The 16639-nt window shown below is 37.5% G+C and overlaps 2 protein-coding genes across 7 annotated transcripts in view; one reads left to right on the forward strand and one right to left on the reverse strand.

Annotated features, from left to right (window-relative positions):
• LOC145729845 (farnesyl pyrophosphate synthase-like) overlaps window positions 1-16300 on the forward strand; it is a 28143-nt gene extending 11843 nt beyond the window's left edge. Inside the window, exons 2-8 of one of the 4 annotated variants that reach the window (XM_081980773.1) lie at window positions 4156-4334; window positions 13617-13785; window positions 13837-13977; window positions 15132-15283; window positions 15341-15635; window positions 15688-15836; window positions 15903-16300. In XM_081980773.1, the coding sequence (XP_081836899.1) occupies window positions 4156-4334; window positions 13617-13785; window positions 13837-13977; window positions 15132-15283; window positions 15341-15635; window positions 15688-15836; window positions 15903-16089 (1272 nt within the window). In that variant the 3' untranslated portion in view covers window positions 16090-16300. Of the gene's footprint in view, window positions 1-4155; window positions 4335-10605; window positions 10932-11571; window positions 11590-13616; window positions 13786-13836; window positions 13978-15131; window positions 15284-15340; window positions 15636-15687; window positions 15837-15902 lie in introns of those variants that run through there. The other 3 variants (XM_081980774.1, XM_081980772.1, XM_081980775.1) reach the window with 3 other exon arrangements.
• The window catches only part of nompA (no mechanoreceptor potential A), a 34463-nt gene that overhangs the window by 11044 nt on the left and 6780 nt on the right, over window positions 1-16639 (reverse strand). For 2 of the 3 annotated variants that reach the window (XM_081980769.1, XM_081980767.1), the window contains exons 1-6: window positions 7519-7738; window positions 1312-1598; window positions 1082-1254; window positions 749-1030; window positions 556-700; window positions 372-502 (exon numbers count right to left, since the gene is read on the reverse strand). In XM_081980769.1, the coding sequence (XP_081836895.1) occupies window positions 372-502; window positions 556-700; window positions 749-1030; window positions 1082-1254; window positions 1312-1565 (985 nt within the window). In that variant the 5' untranslated portion in view covers window positions 1566-1598; window positions 7519-7738. Of the gene's footprint in view, window positions 1-371; window positions 503-555; window positions 701-748; window positions 1031-1081; window positions 1255-1311; window positions 1599-7518; window positions 7739-16639 lie in introns of those variants that run through there. The other variant, XM_081980768.1, reaches the window with a different exon arrangement.

A 16639-nucleotide genomic window follows, 5' to 3' on the forward strand; every position in this document is an offset into this window, starting at 1 on the left:
CGTTTAAAAAGTAAAAATCAACAGAATTAAATGAACTAAAAATATATAGGGTGTTCCATTTAAAAAAATATAACTTACTGTCATATGTCAGAAACTAAACGGAATAGAAAAAAACTGACTACGCCATTGGATTCTACGTCAAAACTTCTATCGGAAACCGTTTTTTCCTTTTTTGATAACTTTAATAGCAAATGAAATACAGAGGAGGTTCCAAAATGACCAATTTTCAAAAGCCCCCGTATCTTTGAAACAAATTAACTCGTAGGAAAGATAGGAATCCGGTTATTCAGACGATAAACTGACAGTTATCACGTGAATGCACTAATCGGACAATTGTCAAATTTAAGTCTGGTCTAGCAAACATAACTCACGGCTGTCCAAACAAACGAAATCATAAAAATGATGAGTGGGACTGCTGGCCATTCCAATTTCGTCCTTTTGACTGATAGAATCTTCTTCGGAGAGGCTGCACTGTTTAGTCATTTCGTCGTACTCAATTGACCTAGTGGAAATTGAATTATTAACTATTTCTATGCACAAACTAGCAAAGTGTACCGGCACAAATATTTCTCCGCCCTAACGCACATGGCTTGGCAGTCCTCTAAGGTTAAGTTGCTGAACATGTCCACTTCGAACGGTCCTCCAAGTCGTTTGTTTTCTTCTTTGATGAAAACGGCCAAACCGTCACATCTTCGTTCAGCTGGGTGCCATTCAGTTTAGTAACAATCGCACATTTTAGTCAACTTACCGTTCAAGCAGGTGTTTTCTAAATAGTCACTCTCAGGGTCGTCTTCTAAGAGTTCCGGATGGGTTCTACGGGTAAACCGACTCAAAGTGCAGGTTCTGGCGCCTAAATCAAAAGTGGCACTTCTGCACACAAAACTGAACTCGTTAAGGCATTTGTCTTCGCACTCGCTGCGATTTCCCGCCGTCATTTCCTTCATATCGGGGGCGGGTAGTTTTAGTCTTTTTCTGGGGTGTCTTTCAAATACGTATCTCCGGTTAGGGCACTCGCGATCTGGTCTATTAGCTGCAAAAACCAAACACTCAAACCGAGAAAATTACCTGAAAACGGACGTACAAGTGATGCAAATTTCAGTGAAATGTATACTGTTCGGGGCTAGAATTAACGTCCCTAAACCTTCAGGTTTGGACTGTTCCGCCGTCATGTAGCAAGTACTTTCTTCGTATTGAGGGTCACCACTAAACGTGGCTATACGACTACCTGGTTGGAAGTCAAAAGAAGCGCAATACCTACAAAAAAATCAAACATAAAAAAACAGGAAATCAGGGAAGTAGCAGGATTAGTACCGGACAATATTTTGAGACGATCGGTCACGAACACACAAATCCTGGCATTTCTCCAAAACGGCAAAAGGTGGTAGATTGTCTCTGACGACGTCGTCATCGAAATTTTGCAGTTGGATGTTGGGCAGACGCTCGTAGAGCACTTTGCCGCTCATAGGGCCGGAACCGCAAGTGGTCTGCGCCTTGGTCATCATCTTCAGCACCGTCAGGACTGTGATTGCTTGCACCATACTGGGGATGTAGGGGTAACTTTTCATTGTGCTGTTCACTAGCTGGGCATACTTCTTGACCTAAAACATGTTTGTTTAAATGCCGCATCCGGATGGTTTTCAGGTCTGATGACCGAAAAGGTTATAGTGTAATCATACAAAAATCCACAGTTATTGTTATTTAAATTTTTCTGTGTCGAAATGAGGTCAGAAAGTTTTGATGTTTTTTTTTTTTAATTTCCAAACTTAGTCTAAACCTGGAATGTCGGTGCGTGACTAATGATGGGCACCGTAAAATGCTAAAAGAGGAACCACGGAATAATCGAGTTTTTTCTCTATAACACAATGGTGAACTGTCATCGATACAGATAATGACCCACGATAATGGTCGAACTGTAAATTCGATAAAGGACAATAGAGTGCAATTTTGTTCTGAATGATCTGGTATTTTCCGGGTTCTCATGCAGGCAGTGCACTCTAACAACTGAAAATCTGAACATTTAGTGTCAATACATAAAGTGTCCATGTGGAGTAAAAATACTATATGACCTCCAGACGCCATCTTTGAAATCGCTAACCAACCAAAATTACCGCACATCTGTCATATTCTTTTTCATCAAAATGGCCACTCTAGTAGTGGTGTCAAAAGATGCAAAGTAAACAAGTTTGGACATATTTAATTCTGTCACAATGGTGGTAACACGCCATAAAGCTATAAAACTACTAGGACAAACACCGCCCTCTGTACAAGAAAGCCTAGAATGTCACTTTTAATGGCGGCGTTAGCGGTTTTCGTTTTGTACACAAACCTATACAGATGCAGTAGAAAATATGTTTTTTTTTTATTTTTTCGTGTAGTTGATTAGAAGTTGTGAGTGAAAAATCAAAGAAAGCTTCATTCCTGATCCAGATATGTATAGATATGGCTTTTTATACCCAATAAAGTCCAGCCAAAGCAAGTTTGGTTAGAACCCTTTGTCCTGGAAAGTACAACAAACTAATGTGAAAACTGCTCAATCAAAGAAAATTTGGAAATCCTTGAAGCTAGGTAAGCAAAACTGGTAAATGGGTTTTATCAAGACCTTTCTTTTAAAATGTAAACGTGCCAATTGAACTTCTAAAAGCTGTCCTGTTTCTTCAGAGTAAACCTTTGTTGCCCTCAAAATGCAGGCGGCCTCAAAATATAACTCACATACCTATGTATGTAAGAGGCAATAAGTTTACTGAATGAGAAAGCATATTGTACTAACCACTGAGTATTGTGTTGGAGTAAAATCATTCCAGTTCAAAGTTTTCAACCACTGTTGGGTTCGAGCAGGGTCTTTTGGAAAGTAAAAGACTGACACTTTTGGGCCTTTCACCAAATTGTTTTTACAATTTGGCAAACAAGTGGACGGCATATTGTAGAGGCAATAGAATTTAAGTTAAAAAACCAACAACAAATTATAGAACAATGAAGGAACAATAACAATAGTGATAACACAATAAAATGAACACAAACTACACTTTCACTAGAACAATAAACATATAAACAACAATATATAATAGCAAACAAAAATTACTTTGGCAAGTAATCCCAAGTCCTGACTTAAAAATTAATTTAATCATCGAAAAACTCAATTTCCACAATACAAACAAGTGCAAACTGTCAACCACTATTTCGGCCATATTGGAATTTTTGGCATGCACTTTCTTGGCTTTCTTGTACAGAGGGCGGTGGTACAAACAGTTAAAATTCACATTAAATGTTTTTTAGAGCTCCATGTGAGGTAAAGCTGTTTTTTGGAGCTAGTTCCATATGTCAAAATGCTGCAGACTGACAAATACCACTCTATGAAGCGAAAAAAGTAAAAGAACATGCTCAAAAGCAATACAGTTCTAAATCATTTCAAGTACATTTTATAGGTTTATGAGTTTTGTTGTAGTGACTTTTAAAAATGTTTTAAAATTTTTGTTTGTTTTGAGATCAGCATATGTTATTATATGGGAAATTTTAGTGAAATTTGTCATTTTTTTAGGGGGAAAAGGATTGGCAACACTGCTCTATACTGCCAGTAATTCAATATGACAGCAGATTGAATCAAACATTATGATTTTTTTTTAAATACTACACTTGTGGACCATCAACCGTGCTGATGTGACAATACCAAATTTTGAGGTTACAATTACTTTGTGGCAAGGTCGACCAGACTAAAAAAACATTATAATCGATCGAATGATTGCGCGATAATTAAGGCCATTTGAGACCTCCATGGTTTCATCAGAGTACGGATAATGCTCACTTTGCAAAAGGTCAGCCAACCATCAATTTAGTAAATTCCATAAAGGTATATAGGCGTAAACGTGTCCCTGATGAAGCTGTTTCCTAAACTATGAAGGTATAAATGTAAGATATTAATAGTAAAAATGATGTCGTTGACCCGAAACGGGGTAAATTTGCTGTTGGTGCCAAACTAGACCGCATTTTTGTGTATTCGTGAGACTTTGGTCCGGTGACAAAAAAACGGAAGTACGCATCCGCAGTTCCGGTACGTCGACCGGAACGTCAATGGCACATTCCGGTACAAGTGCTAAAATACCTGATTTTTCTGTATAATAATATTGACAAGCAAAACAGTAATTTATTAATTGGTTTCAGATGTCTCTAGCAAGAATGATGGTCAGATCTACCAAGATGTTCAGGCAAGTAGTACGATCACCCCCACCACTCCAGCGTCCTCAACCCTCCTCTTTCATCACTCCTCTTCGAGTACCCGTCCCAAGACCAATCCATCACTTGGCCATACACCACGAAACCGTCGAGGAGATGATCTGCAGGTACGTTTCATCCAAGTACCACAGATGAGTGTCTGGGGACGGTACGGAGAATTGTAGATACGAGTGTATTTTTGGGCGGGACGACGCCGACGGTTGGGACGTCAGGCAGGCCATGAACGACCTGGCCGGGTACGATTCGGTACCGGAACCCCGGATCATTATAGCCGCCCTGCACGCTTGCAGAAGGTTGAACGACTACGCCTTAGCCGTGAGGTTCCTCGAGTTGGTCAAGGATAAGTGCGGCAACAAAGTCAATGAGATTTATCCCTATATTGTTCAGGTGGTGACGTTTTAGTTGCTTTAGGTTTATCATCAGAGATGATTTTTGTGTTTTGTCACCTGGCTTTGCTTGGTTAAACTCTAATTGGGTCAAAATGTGTGTAAAAAAACCACAATCAAGGGAGAGTGATGACACTTTTAGGAACCATTACTAAGGAAGACAATTTTTGACTTTTTTATGGAAATTCTGTGTCACTTTTGGTCCAAATAAGTTTCCTTGCCATCAAGCCTATAGTTTCCACATACACTTTTTTTTTGTGTTGATACAAGAAGGGTCTTTGGTCGTTTCTGCACTTCATGGTGACGGCAAAGTTTGCATTTGCTGCCATGTCTTGGAGTAGTTTGTGATTGGTCAAAAAAAAGCAGCCTTCAGCTGGCTGCTTTTTTTTTTGACCAATCACAAACTCACTGATGCCGCCGCTTGCTTCACTTCTTCAGTCACTCTGCGTATACCGGGTGTAACATTTAACTTGAGACATCTCAATATCTCGAAAAATAAGCACTTTTCGAAAAAATGTTTAGTATCAAAGTTGTATTATTCCGCGGGGGAAATACATTGATGACAAAATTTGTGTTCCTCTGCCCCTCCATGTGGGGGGGAAGGGGGGTAACTTTGATTTTTAAATGGCACCCCCAATTTTTTATTGCAGATTCAGATTCTGCGGCTAAAAACACGTGGAATTTGTTTAAAACATTTTTTTGTATTAACGATAGATGACGCTATAAACGACAAAATTTAATTTACATTTTTTAATTAAATTTGTTTTTTTTTCGCTCATGGCTTACCGGAATGTTTGGTAAAATCTGCTTAAAAAACCGTCGTTGCTAGGGATACATAGGTGTAATAAATAACAAAAAAAAAGAAAAAAAAAATGAAAAAAATTAATAAAAGTTTTTTTTTTGTAAAAAATGTTTTAAACAAATTCCACGTGTTCTGCAATAAAAAATTGGGGGTGCCATTTAAAAAATGAAAGTTACCCCCCTTCTCCCCAATACAAATTTTGTCATCAATGTATTTCCCCCGCGGAATAATACAACTTTGATACTAAACATTTTTTCGAAAAGTGCTTATTTTTCGAGATATTGAGATGTCTCAAGTTAAATGTTACACCCGGTATACAGTGTGTCCATATAGTATAGAAAAAATTCAGGGAATTATGTTGCATATTCTATGTCGATATTCAGCTGTTTTTAAGTTTAAAAATATAAAATGTTTTATTGAAAATAGTATACAATAATAATAAAAAACAGTAATTAAAAAATTAAATTAAATAAAAATTCTTTTATTATTAAATTAAATTCCTAATTTGAGCAAAATTTTCGTTCACTTTTTAGAAAAATTTTCCATAACTTGCTTATTTGACAGTTGACGACCAAAAGTGATTGAAGTGGAAAGATAGCTCAGGTCGTAGGCTTTCCAAAAATATGCTCGTTTAAGTTAATCGGTTGCACCATTTGGGCGCTAGAGGGCGTCAAAGTCAAGCTTCACAAACCTTTCAAAGTGATTTAACCACTTTTGCTTTAACCTAAAATAATCCAGTTATTTGAACAGTTACGACAAAAGGTTACTGAAGGTAAAATGTAGTCCAGACCGAAGGGTTTTCAACGGTGTATTCAAAACAGGTCATTGGTGTGATAGTTTGACCGCTAGATGGTGTCAAAAGTCAAGCTTTTTGACAATTTTGACCATTTTTTGCTTTTTACACAGTTTTTGAGATATTTTCCGGAAACTAAAAATTGTTTATCACTTTTTAGGGACATCCTGTACTTAGCCGCTAATCTGAGACACCCTGTATCATCCTGGCATAATTTTGCCCCAACTGCCACGGTTTTAGGGATGACCTGGAAATTATGTCAATTTTGACGGTTTTCAGTGCGTGAAAAAATGACATTTTTACACTTTACGTCATTTTTGTATCATTAACCTGAAAAAATGTAGGCAGTGGAAGTTTATTTTCTAGTTTCTAAATAAATTCAAAGCCACCCCCCATTTTTCAAGAACAAACGGTGCCTGGTATCAAAAAAGAGCGTTGAAAGTAAAAGTTGCATTCTCTCAAGGAACGTTTGTGGTAAAAATTCAGACCTCTAACTTGAAGCGTTCCTGAGATATTTAGCAAAAACTACAAAAAAGCAAAGTTAACTTTGATGCCCTCTAGCGGCCGAACCGGAAAACTTAGCCGTGTTCGCTCAACGTCACGTGAGAGCACCATTCATTAGCTTTCTTTTGTTATATGACTCGTATATACAGGATGGTTCAAATAAGCAAGTTATTCAAAATTTTCTGGATAAGTGCACGAAAATTTTGCTCAAATTAGGAACTTGAGGGGCGACCAATCAAGACTGCTAGAGCAAAAACAGTTGAGGATCAATACAGACATTTTACATCAAGTAGGCCTAGAATTTGACGTAAATTCCAAAAATCAAATAAAAAATGTGTCATCCCATTTAAGAAGTTTGGTTTCTTGCTCAATTTTGGGACACCCTGTACACTAGTGGATTATCTAAGAAAAAAACATTAATTTTTAAGCTGAAAACAACTGAATATCGTAGATGTTACATGAAAAATACCCAAAAATGTACGTATGATCCATCAATGCAACAAAAAATGAAAGTTCTTATTTGAAAATGTCAACTGCAAAGCTGTATATCTCCATTTTGGGACACCCTGTAAATCTAATGTTTTTCGAATTAATTCCATACTTTATGGACACACTGTATAATGAATAATAACTCCTTCTGGATTAACAGGAGGTGGGACCAACCGTGGCCGAGCTGGGTTGCGATTTTCCCGAAAACTTGGGTTACGACAAACCCGAACTATGGCTGGTCAGTCCCGAAGACATGTAGTTAATCACTACACTAATTTGATTTAAAGTTGCAATAAAGTTTACTTGAATTAACTCACCGAGTATAATCCCAGATATAGCAGTCCTTGGCGCGCTAAATAACCGACCTGGGGGTGATGAAATCAATCACCGCGTCGTACAAAATCGCACTCGAAGAGGGAACAAATCGCGCACCCTGGTGCAGTACGAGCTGCACGTCAACTGGTAGTCCGAAAGAGGACCCTTCTGGGGACGGTGAGCCTTGGACGCGTTGCCCGGAAACGTGGACAAAGCCGTTTCCGGGAAAGCGCCTCTGCTGGTCATTGCACACGATTTTTTTTCGCTTCTACGATGATGATGTTGCTGATGCTGATATGATTCGACGCAGTGGCGTGACCGAAGGTTTTTCCTTTTTTTTCGCGTACTTGGTCCGGTCTAGTACGGCCCTGCGAATTAAATGTTTGTTCACTTATGTTAAATATTTGCATAAAAAAAATCAAAAATCAAAAATTTGGGTGGCTAACCCTGTATATGATCAGGTGACTGTGAGGCAGCTATTTTAACCGTCAAAGATTCCAGTCGAAGCTTGAAAATAATCACGTGATCCTCATGACTGAATTTGACGGGTAAAAACAATCACGTGACTTTCCTGTCAATCGTAAAACTGCCACGTGGCCTTAAGGATGCTTTTTTCGTCTTTTGAAAACAGTCACGTGACCTTTAGAAATACCTTTCAATAAGAGTACGGCACGCGACAGGTTATGGTTTGGAAAATAGGTGTTTTTCATGAAAATCTACGTGTGTTAGATGGGAAAAATACAAATGAAAGCGTCTTTCACTTTTTCTAAACGTTTTGCTTTGTCATTTTTTGGTACAATACTTCAACCTACGCTAACAAAACATTTTCCCAATTTTCTTGACACTTTGGTGAAACATTTTAATATTCAGTCTCGATTTTTTATCAAAAAATCTTCGTGTATTGTCTGGTGGGTTCAAAAAAACTTTTGAAGCTCTGTAGGTAATTAATAAAGTCACCTTGGAATTATTTTTAATAAAATTACACGGACAGCAGAACTGTGACATGTCCAGTCATCCCCTTTACCGGGAATCGGCGAAAATAAAACAAAAAAAAGTCCGCGAATCAGGTCGATAACGCTTGGAAATTAGTTCATCAACATCGCGAAACTATCAAAAGCGAATCGGTCGGTAATTATAAGCGATTTGCATGTTCTATTAATTGGATTTTCGGGTGCGAGCACGCCAGAACCGGACTCGGACGAACCAGTGACGTTCCATATTGGAAAAAAACTGTCGATTTTGTAAATTGTGATAATCGATGATAACTCTCATCCCTACACCGATTGTTAAAAAAAATGTCAAGTAGGCTGTACACTATTTGTGTAGTGTAAACGTCGACAACCTATTTGACAGATGACACTAATGACAGAACTGTCAATTAAACAATAAATGTTTTTTGGGGTTTTTTGAACACAATTTTGATGCATTTAAAATGTCAAGATAAGTTGCAGGTGACACCAATCTTTAAAGACATGAAATCGAACATGTTCATATTAATAACGGCTTAGTGACATTTGACAGCAAGACACAATTCTGTCAAACTGACAAGTTCAAATTGTTTTTAAAAATCCTTAAAATAGTCACGCTAAATAATAAAGTTTTGCTCTTGAAAGTTCAAATTGAAAAAAATTGATTTAAAAAAACAGTCCTAATAAATACAATAAGGGTATCCTCGCGATTGACCAATTTGCCTTTGGTAATTACTATAGTCATCTGTCATGTGATATGACGCATGGACTTTTGAACAATATCACGTGCCAAATGACAGTGGTATTTACCAACAATAAATTGGTCAACAACCGCGAGGATAGCTCTAATTTCGAACATTGTTTGTCAAAGATCAAGTTTAAAAAAAAAATTAAATTTATTAAAGCAGTCACGTGACCCCAAGTAAAGCAGTTGTGAACTTGAAAATGTTGCGAAACGTCAAATTTAACTGTCAAAATTCAAATTACAAAAACAAACCTTTAAAAAAATTGAACACGCAACTGTCAAAGTTTAAAATGTTAACAGTAAATAATAGGCAGTGTTTTCACGATCCCTAAGTGTGACGTAGTTTGACGGTTGATCACGTGATGGCTGTACGTAAATAACAGTTTACAAAAAGTTCAAAAATCAAATAGTTACTAAAAATGTTAATTTGACAACATTGTAGAAACTGGATCAGTTTGGCAAACTACTTGGATAGCTACAACATAAACGATTTAAGGCAAAATTGACGTAAATTGTCAGTTTTCTAGTTAGAAAATTTAAATTTTTAACTTCTGGTTGGTACTTTTTTATGTCCAACCATAAAGACAAAAACTATCAGATGAAGCCTGGATATCGTTTGATTTCCTGGAATCTTGACATTTAGTAAACACTTATAATGCAAAAAATTTAAAAACTAGCTTTACGTCATCTGTGTGGTCTGCTATTTTAACTTAATTGGCCAATATGAAATCATAACAAAAACAGCTGATAGCGTTTGAAACGGGAACCCAATCAAGTTATGTTAAAACAGACCATAAGGCCTGACTAGCGGCTCACGTACACCATTTGCGACGTTGTCGCGTTTCTTCAAGTTTTAGGGAAAACTTCCAGATAGGTCAGTCAACTTTCTTTTTAGAATTTGCACCAAATTACTGGACAGATAAGACGTATTTTGTGTATAGTACAGATTAAAATTGCAAAAATCAAACAAAGCTATCCAGTCCAAGGACAGTTGTGTTTATAGAGGTATTAAGAGTAAATGCGTATCTTTGTGTCACCTTTGTCAGATCCAAAGCTAATATTTTCTGACTGGTATCAGGGCTTTTTCATGCACTTAGAATTACAATTTGCGATGTTGAAGGCTGTTGAGTGTTTTATTTGAGGGTTTTGTTGTGTCTAGACCAATACAAAAAGTCACTGACACGTGTCAAGTACAGTAAATTTCCTTGAAAATCAAATGCATTTTGGACTAGTAGCTTGACATCATTATTTACGGGAATAACGGCAACACCGCCAATCAATCATTCATTCACTCATCCTAGTTGGCGTTGCGAGTGGGACAAGGACAGCCACATGTTTTGGTTCCGTCTCCGTCTTTCATCTTTATAAACCAGCCTACGGCCCGGTTTATTGGCATCGTAGTAAAGTAGCTTCAGCTGGTGCTGGTTTAGTGTGTTTCCGTTGGATGCTCCGAAGAAGTCTCAATAATTGATTTTGGAAGTTGCCCCAGAATGTTCTCGATGAAGGCGTGCCGAAATCGCACCTGTCGCGAGTGGCTGAAAGAGTTCCGCAGGAACATCAGCAAAACGTCGACGGACAAAAACAGCGACGCCATCATCAGGAGTCAGGACAAGATGCAACACTCGAAGGCGTCGGACGTCGCCTTCGAAAAGAATCTCAGCTACACCAGGTGGATGAAACAGATGCAACACAATAATATTAGGTGAGAGAGAACCTTTTTTCCAGGTCCTCTGATGGTGTTATGGTCAAGAATCATTAGTTCCAAAACTCAGTCTCAAATTCTGATTTTTAATAATCTAAAACAAAAATCAACTAAAAATTAAGGGTAAGATGAAAGAAAAAACCCCGTTTAGGGAGCAAACAGAGCGGTAGCAAATGTGACGTCACGATTACGTAATCTGACAGTTGCTCCCATTAAAGCTCTGTCAGATTACGTAATCGTGATGTCACGTACGCTCTGTTTGCACCATAAAGCCTCAAAACGTACGAGGCCAAGAGCGTAGATGCACTTGACGCTAGGGTTGCCAGATTAGGGTCAATTTTTCCCAAAAATAGGGAATTAAAGGCTGGTATCTTCAATATCTGTACTCCTAATTGTCATAGGGACCAAGTTAGGAGCTGTCTTTATTATGACATCTCCAGAAAAAACTTGTTTACTTGCACTGCTCTATATCCCGGTCAATATTTTGGTTATTTGTAATTTTTGAAAAAAATTGTATTCAGGTAATAGAATGCCAAATTTACGAGCTACATTTTGACGTTTAAACAAACTTCCTAACTGTCATAGGAACCCAGTAAGGAGCTCACAAAAATGTGACACTTTTAGTATTTTTAATACAGTTGCAACACAATAATATTAGGTGAGAGAGAACCTTTTTTCCAAATATTCCAGGTCCTCTGATGGTGTTATGGTCAAGAATTCTTAGTTCCAAAACTCAAAGTCTCAAATTCTGATTTTTAATAATCAAAAACAAAAATCAACTAAAAATTAAGGGTAAGATGAAAGAAAAAACGTTTGTTTTGGCCGTTTAGGGAGCAAACAGAGCGGTAGCAAATGTGACGTCACGATTACGTAATCTGACAGTTGCTCCCATTAAAGCTCTGTCAGATTACGTAATCGTGATGTCACGTACGCTCTGTTTGCACCATAAAGCCTCAAAACGTAGGAGGCCAAGAGCGTAGAGACACTTGACGGTAGGGTTGCCAGATTAGGGTCAATTTTTCCCAAAAATAGGGAATTAAAGGCTGGTATCTTCGTATATCATAGGGACCAAGTTAGGAGCTGTCTTTATTATGACATCTCCAGAAAAAACTTGTTTACTTGCACTGCTCTATATCCCGGTCAATATTTTGGTTATTTGTAATTTTTGAAAAAAAAATTGTATTTAAGTAAAAGAATGCCAAAATTACGAGCTACATTTTGACGTTTGAACGAACTTCCTAACTGTCATAGGAACCCAGTTAGGAGCTCACAAAAATGTGACACCTTTAGTATTTCTAATACAGTTAGACAACAACAGTGTTGTATTTCTTGTGAAATATCTCGGTTATTTGTAATTTTTGAAAGAAAATTGTTTTAAAAAAAGAAATTACGAGCTACATTTTCACGTTTGAACCAACGTCCTAACTGTCATAGTGACCAACTTACGACACCTGTCATCTTTAAAAAAAAAAACAGAAAAAAAGTGACCGTGTGGGGATTTTTTGTTATTTCGACTGGGGGAAATCGAGTCGGCGGATCTGGCAACACCGCTTGACGTCCTTTAGCGGTCTTATCTAATAAGCAAATACCCTTAAGAATAATAATAATTTTGACACCCCGTAAATCGTACAAAAACTTTGCTCAAACTGTGGTTAACAGAGTGACGTACTTTTTTTGCAACACCCTGTATTGAATACTTATGGGAGATCATCTACAGTGTGATTCGTTTAAACAATCCATGCAACCGTGAATATGACTAAAATCAAAAGTAAAACAAAATGACGTAACGTAGGTAAATGTTTTGACTGTGTCATTTCTATGTTACGTCATCCCAATCTGATTTGGTTATCACCATAGGTGTTAGTATTGAAAATCTTTTTTACTGTTAATTCACTATTTTTAAGTTAATTTTAGCCACCAGATAAATAAAAAGTATATGTATCTTCACTTGAAAATATAGATAATACAGTTATTACGGTAGCAATAAATTAAGGTTATCAACCAAACATTATAATCTTGATTTAAAATTGTTATTCTCCAAAATTGTTATTGCATTTCGATTTTTAAATCAAACACTTGTTATTTTATTATTTCACAAATTATTTTAAAAAGTCCATTTTGTTATCTGTTTTAGTAGATATTCATTTGATAAGCGGACGCTTATCAAATGAATATCTCAAATGCCTCTTATGCTCAAATTAACAAGGACATACACGTTTTGGACAGCTGTCAAATGTCAGATATCTTTAGAAGAAAAACAAAGCTAATTTTTACAACTTTGTTTTGCTATACCTGAACCCCTCTAATCTAGGTGGAAAACAACACCTTATCTTCTGGTTATCTAAAACCCCTATTTACTCGCACACTCTAAGGGATCATTTAACAAATCCCCGGTTAATTTTAGACTCGCCTGATTATTTTCACGTTAACTTATCGTGGTTGTTTGCCTAACTGTTATGCAATGCGGAACGAATCGTGGATTCAATGAACTGGACCCATTACAATGCAAAAAACGTAATCATTCTAGAATAGGAAAGTTAAACTAGATAGCATCTTAGGTCATGTCCTATGCAAAAAACTAAGCCTAATCTGATCCTGATTTGCCTTTAAATGAACCAAAAATAGTGTTGAATCAATAGTTTAAGTCACAGTCACAAGTAAGTAACAATATTGTTTTTTTTTTAGGGCTTTATCGACAATTCAACAAACTTTAGTGCGTCCACAACAATCCAGTTCTTTGGCATCCAAGGAGCAATCCAGGGATTTTATGGCCCAGTTTCCGGATATTATTAGGGAACTAACGGAAGTGGGAAGGAACCAGGAGTTGCCGGAAGTTATGAAACGTTACGCTAGGGTCAGTTTTTCTATACAGGTAAACTGGTAAAGTAACCGGAGAGTTTTGCAGGTTCTTCAGTACAACACGCCAAACGGAAAGAAAAATCGCGGGCTGATTGTGATTTCCGCCTACAAATTGCTGGAGGATCCCGCCAAAATTACCACCGAAAATGTGAGGAAAGCTGGTATTTTGGGATGGTGCATCGAGATGGTGAGTTTTTGTGCGTACGTGATAAAAATCATGCATTTTATGCAGTGAGCAGAAAACCAATTTTTTAAATCTGAAAATAGAAATTAACCTAATTTTAGCCCCCCATTACAAGCTTGTTTAGAGTGGCCTTTCCAATGTATACAGATTGTCGCAAAATATTTAATTTACAGTGGAATAACTTTGGCATTTCTATGCACACTCTGTATAGTAGTGCGTGACAAAATTGAGTATTTAGCTGCATTGGGCACTTAAATGTTATCAGTTCGATTGCCATGTGTCAGAAAATCTAAACATTTTCAAACAATCAAACTTGAGAACAAAAGTAGTAATTGTCACGTGACAATAATTATTATAATCAACATTTTTTTAACCGCATTCATTGATTGCAGTAACCGTTGCTATACAATGTGTCAAGGATAAAGAGCGCTATTTTTTGGAATCTTGAAAATGAGTAGACAGGTTGTAGGGCCGTAGATAGCCAATAAATGGAGCTATCACGTGACATTAAGCGGACCTTGCTAAGTGTTACCGTTTGGCCGCTAGAGGGCGTCAAAGTTGGTCCGTTTCATTACGTACTTTTTTTTAAATATCTCGAAAACTATGTTAACTCATCAGTTATAAATCCGTAAAACAGACTACATTTACTAGTTAAGAAATACGAGATAATAACAACTATAAATAACACGGCAAGGCGCATATTAACTTTATCTAAAAATCAGTCAATAATTATTATTCAGACCTTGACAATGCAGTGTGTAAACACCAAAACGTGTTTTTTTAATGAAGCACGTAATCTTTAAGTGATTTGCGAATGTTTTCGATGCTAATTTGCTGTTTTAATTCGTTACTACATGTGTACAGAGTGAAAGAAATTTTTTTGACATTAATTCCGATTCATGATATGTCCTATCCATGTGTTGCTTGTTCTGTGATCTGACAGCTGCGCAAATCGCGTGTGTTAGAGAGAGACACGAGAAATCACGGCCTCCGTGATTGTCAGTTTGACAACGCGCCGCCATTATTATTTAAGTAGTTTTTTCGGGAATTTGCTCCGGTTTGTTAATAAATTGTCGAATTCAGCATGTACCCACAGTCAAATCACAAATAATCATAGTTTGTATCCAGTTTTGAACTAATAAATCCTACTTTTTCAGTTGCACACATACTTTCTGATCATTGATGACATCATAGACCACTCAGACACCCGGCGTGGTGCCGTCTGCTGGTACCGTCAGCCGGGTGTCGGCCTGACTGCCGTCAACGATGCTGTCATGATGGAGAACGGTGTGTACCTCTTGCTGAAAAAGTACGTGCAATTTTTCGCACTTTTCGGTCGGTGCTTGAGTGTTTTGTCGATTTTTAGGCATTTCAAAGATCATCCAATGTACACTAATATCATCGAGCTGTTCCACGACATGGCGTTGAAAACTTCCCTAGGTCAAAGCCTGGACACTATGTGTCTGAATGACGATGGCAAACCCAAGTTGGACATGTTTACAATGAGCAGGTACACCTCCATAGTCAACTACAAGACGTCGTATTATAGTTTCTATCTTCCCGTGGCCGCGGCCATGTATTTGTTGGGTATGGATGATCCAGAGCAACACAGACAGGCGCGTACCATTTTGCTCGAAATGGGACAGTTCTTCCAAATTCAGGTGAGTTTTACTTTGGTACAATTTGCAGTTTCACTGAAGTCGGTTACTTTAGGATGACTTTTTGGACTGTTTTGGTGATCCGAATGTGACTGGAAAATTGGGAACGGACATTCAAGACGGTAAATGCTCCTGGCTGGCTGTGATGGCACTTCAAAGGTCCACTCCAGCTCAGAGGAAAATCATGGAAGAGCATTACGGCAGGTTTGTAATAATTCTTCTCTCCCACTCAGATCTGCACTACTTAACCTCAAATAAAAACATTTCCAGGTCAGAACCTGAATCAGTAGCAATAATCAAACAGCTTTACGAAGACCTTACTTTACCCAACACGTACGCCATCTATGAGGAGGAAAGCTTCAACATAATCAAAACTCACATCCAGCAGATTTCAAAAGGACTGCGTCACGATCTCTTCTTTAACATCATGGAGAAGCTTTACAAGCGCGAGTGCTAACTCTTAATTACCTTTATATGCACACCCAAAGACTTTTTTCTAGCAATAACATAGTATTTTGTATGTTTTGTATTACAGTGTATTAGTTGGTGACTATATGGTGAACGCTCCTTGTTTTAATTTTATATTTTGGGGTTATTTAATGTAAGTTTAGATGCGATTTGTGATTGTACATATAGTTTAAAATATATCAGTGGTTATTAAAATGTCATTTGATGGTTTTCTTTCAAAGCAAAAAATAATGTTACCCTAAAACACTGAGTCACTCAGTCAGTCCCAACTGTCACTCTCGGTGACAAGTCATTTTGTTTCGTGAGTGAAAATTCTTTCTAGAGGGTGTGAGGGTCACGTGGATGTGATAGTGACAGTTATATACCCCTTGGACGGGTGATTACATTATCTCTTTATCCGGATTGTGCCTGTAATCAGATTACTATTACAGATAATTCAAAAATGAGTGAGGAAGAAGAAAAAAGCAACAACCAAATGGTTTGTGTCAACAGGTCACGTGGTCTTCACTGACTGAGTCTTTAAGGAATTTAGTATGTGA

This window comes from Ips typographus, linkage group LG5 (assembly GCF_016097725.1).
Source record: "Ips typographus isolate SLU linkage group LG5, UJ_Ityp_2.0, whole genome shotgun sequence".
In the NCBI taxonomy this organism is placed as follows: domain Eukaryota; kingdom Metazoa; phylum Arthropoda; class Insecta; order Coleoptera; family Curculionidae; genus Ips; species Ips typographus.